Source organism: Ursus maritimus, unplaced genomic scaffold (genome assembly GCF_017311325.1).
Source record: "Ursus maritimus isolate PB19 unplaced genomic scaffold, ASM1731132v1 scaffold_22, whole genome shotgun sequence".
In the NCBI taxonomy this organism is placed as follows: domain Eukaryota; kingdom Metazoa; phylum Chordata; class Mammalia; order Carnivora; family Ursidae; genus Ursus; species Ursus maritimus.
Genome location: NW_024424675.1, coordinates 20,785,704 through 20,789,503, shown reverse-complemented (window position 1 = coordinate 20,789,503; position 3,800 = coordinate 20,785,704). Strand labels below are relative to the sequence as shown.

The window sequence follows — 3,800 nt, the reverse complement described above, 5'->3', positions numbered from 1 at the left end:
TTTGAAGCCAGGTTTTACCAACTCCAAAGTGGATACCTAACACACTAGGGGAGCAAGGTTTGAGGGACCCTAGTAGCATGTCGGGTAGGAGATGCAGTTCCTGCACCTGAGGCCTGTTCCAGTGACCACAGGGTCCCCTGGGACCACGTCACACCTACCCCCAAAAAAACCTACAAAGAAAGTTCTCGGCACCCTGCGCCATGCTTCTCCCTGATTCCTTCCGAAACCTCTTCCTGCCCCACCGGCTGGGCGAGCTCAGCTGCAGTCTTGGGGAAATGTTTTTGGCATCTCTCAAGTTTTCTTAATTTACTGACAAGGTAATGACTGCCTTGATCCATTATACACATTTTCTAAAGGAGTTTCCGCATTAGGATGCAAAGCAGGCTTCTCCGGCTTGGAGAAGACCTGAGATTCCCGGGATTCCATCTTCCAATAGATTTAGCCCCAAATACAGTGCATTGCCTTTAAACCGATAGGCACTGAGGGTCCCAGATGCAGCCACTCAACAGGCTTGAGTCAAAGGAGCCCCCGCCGTCACGGTCCATATGGCTCGGACCGATATTTGTATTATCATCACTGTAGGGACTGGAAGGGCCTCAGCCCATCATTTGGGATGTTCAAGTGGACTGCAATTTACCTAGATCGGCACGCTCTTTGAGCGCGGGGGCGGGGGGAGATCCACATCAGGGGAGCCCTGACTTGTGCATCTTTTACCCCGTTGAGGCTTTGTTCTTTTCAAACTGCACCCCTTCAGGGGCGCCTGGGTGGCACAGCGGTTAAGTGCCTGCCTTCGGCTCAGGGCGTGATCCCGGCGTTATGGGATCGAGCCCCACATCAGGCTCCTCTGCTAGGAGCCTGCTTCTTCCTCTCCCACTCCCCCTGCTTGTGTTCCCTCTCTCGCTGGCTGTCTCTATCTCTGTCAAATAAATAAATAAAAAATCTTTAAAAAAAAAATTAAAAAAAAAAAAAAACAAACTGCACCCCTTCAACGCCAGGAATGGAACCCTGCAGGCCACGCCGAACAGCCCTTGTCCCCTCCCGTCCTTCCCCAACCCTCTGCTCCTGGCGAAACCTGCCAGCAGGAGCAGATATTTGAGCTGTGTGTTCAGCTCGCCAGCGCGAAGGCTCAGGTTACCGCTCCTCAGGGCTGCTCTAGCCTACGGACCCCATTCCCACCCCATCCTCCCATCCCCGAGGGACAGTTAGGATCCAGGGCCCACATGGTCATCTGAGATGGAGTGAGGAGGACCTGTGTGGGCTCAGGGGGTTCACAGAAATTACCCCTTTAGAGTCTTCATATCAGTGGGGCCTAGAAGGAACGTCCTCAAAGCCCCCTAGGGCCGTGCACACTGGGCATGCCTCCAGCAGTCCTCAAGCACCTGTTATCTCCCTGACCCCTAGCGCCCACTTCCTTTCCTTGCCAGTAGTTTAGAGTCTGGACAGAGCCTGTAAACGTGCCACAGGAAGAACGGGACACACAGTGGTCACTGCAGCTGGAACTTCCAGGCCACCAGAACGTGCCTGATTTCTCCCACATACACTGGGGCTCGCTTTACTGCTAAGGGGGAGAAGGGAGCTCAGAAATTCAGCATTAAAAAAACGTGAGGCCCAGAGACACAATGGGGAAAAGGGAGAGGTATTGGAAACCAACATCATGTCCACGGAAATACAACAAAGCCCTCACCCTTTCTTGTATGAAGAGCCCTCTTGTCCAGGGGGTCGGTGAAACCTGTGCACTTGACCTTACAAGATGTCTGCTGAGACCTGGTCACCGCGGGTAATTCGATCCCAAGACCAAAATCAGGTTGTAGCCAACTTTGGACTTGAACCCAGCCTAACCCAGGGACTTAAGGGGCTCTTTGGCAGGACTGTGCCAGCTGTTTGCATGTGTGACGGTGGTGGCCACCAGAGCCGGGCCAGAAAATGGCACAGAGAATGGTAAGCAGCTGCCCGACACCCTCCTTTCCTGTAGGAGTGGCCCGAGGCAGAGATCTACGGGGCTCCCATTCCTAGGGCAGAACTGGAGGGGCCCCGGGGATCATCCAGCCCAACCCTCTCCCTTCACAGCAGGGGGACTGAGGCCTGGAGAGGGGACGGTCACCTCAGTGCTGATTTCTCCTCTCGTCGGGAAGCCACCTCCCAACAGACGGTCAGGGCTGAAAGGGGGGTCCCTCCAAGGTCGCCCAACACCCACACTTGGCTGATGAGGACAGCAGAGATCCCGGAATTCCCCGAGGAACAGGATGGGCAGCCTTTCAAATGGCTCTCGATCCTCGGAAATGCCAAGAAACCTCATCCTCCAAGGGCAGCGGTTTCCAAACTTTTGTATTTTTAGCAGCAGAAGCCATCCTCCAAACCAACCTTAGGCAAAACCTCAAGCTGCAAACAGATCGGGGGGCTGCTCTCCCACGTGCAGCCTGGGCCTGGCCCCAGGACGCCCCCTCCAGCACCCAAGGCTCCTTCCGCAGGGCCCTCCGTGGAGATCAAGTCTGCAACCCCAGGCTCGCGGGGGCCTTGTAGCCCTGAAGCTGAAGCAGCCAGATAGGGTGGGCTCTTACTTAAGACCCCTGGAGGGCGTGGCTGGCCTCTGAGACCTGGACAACTTCGTTCTCCACCAGGGCCTGGCCCCCGTCCCCATTGAGCTGTCTCATGCGCAGGTTAATGGAGCCATAGGTCTTCCTGGAGCCCCTGCCAGGGACGAAGGTGGGCCGGCGGTACAGCTCCCCCTTGCACAGCGAGACCATCAGCAGGACTGACAAAAGCATGCCACCCACGGTGAGCAGCCCCAGGCCCGCGATGATGCACTTGTCCAGGTGGGAGCCCAGGCGGGCATAGTACATCTCTAGTCGTTCCATCTCCCGTGCTGTCACTGTGTCAGGGTTGACGCGGGCCTCCCGTGGGATGGCGTATGCTGTCACCACCAGGAGGATCCCACTCACCAGAAAAACCAGAGCAGAAACAAAGCCATAATCCACCGGGCGGCTCACGGGCTCTAGGCCTGGCCCCTCTTCTGAACGCAGGGACAAATTGTCCCGCTGGGATCGGGGCCGTGAGGGGACACCCCCCGGGGGGCTGGGGGATCTGCCCAGTCTGGTGTCCCCCGGGTTCTGGAAACGGGTCTCGTGCTCCTCCGAGGAAAAGCAGACATTCTCCACACCCTCCCTGGGCGGAGCCGCCGGGCCCAGAGGAGCGGGTCTCCTTGGGATCTGGGGGCCATTGCGCAGCGTCTTCAGTTCCAGACCGGGGGGAGATGCCATTGGGAAGGAGGGCCCCCGCTCATCCCTTGGCCCCTTGGCAGCTAGAAGAGAAAAGAGAAAGTCAGTCAAATTGACCAAGCCTCCGCCAGGAGCCTGCTGGCACCGGACATCACGCTCGGCTGGGAGCGATGCGAGGGCGGCCGGGCACGGTTCCCACCTGGGCGAGCCTGCCAGATGGGGGTGGGAACGGGGACTCAGACAACGACAGAGTGGGGCCGTCCAAGCCAGGCCAGGACCCTGCTTCACCACCGGCTGGCGCGTGCCTTGGCGCAATTTACTTATCCTCTCTGGCCTCAGTTTCCCTGTCTATTAAGTGACGATAACACTACTCTTCCCTACTTAATGGGACTGACGTCGGGGACCGAGATCATCCGTATAAAGGACTCGGAACGATCGATGCTCAGTAAGTTATCATTCAGACAGCGGATACCAGGTTCAAATGCCAGCTTCACCGCTCGAACCCTGACAAGTGATGTGACCCCTCCCAGACTCAATGTTCTCATCTGTTAAATGGGAGTAAGTGAAACACTGCCCTCCTAGGGT

The 3,800-nt window shown here is 57.0% G+C and overlaps 1 protein-coding gene across 1 annotated transcript; it reads right to left on the bottom strand.

The window, feature by feature from the left end:
* Positions 1 to 964: 964 nt before the first annotated feature.
* TMEM74B (transmembrane protein 74B) lies at positions 965 to 3,514 on the bottom strand. Its single transcript, XM_008703411.2, has one exon. It carries the CDS (start codon positions 3,255 to 3,257, stop codon positions 2,559 to 2,561), a length of 699 nt encoding a protein of 232 aa, XP_008701633.2. The 5' UTR covers positions 3,258 to 3,514; the 3' UTR covers positions 965 to 2,558.
* Between the last annotated feature and the right edge of the window lie 286 nt (positions 3,515 to 3,800).

Bases quoted from the DNA above. Each gene is read 5' to 3' on its own strand.
- TMEM74B (XM_008703411.2), bottom strand. From the start codon at position 3,257: ATGGCATCTCCCCCCGGTCTGGAACTGAAGACGCTGCGCAATGGCCCC.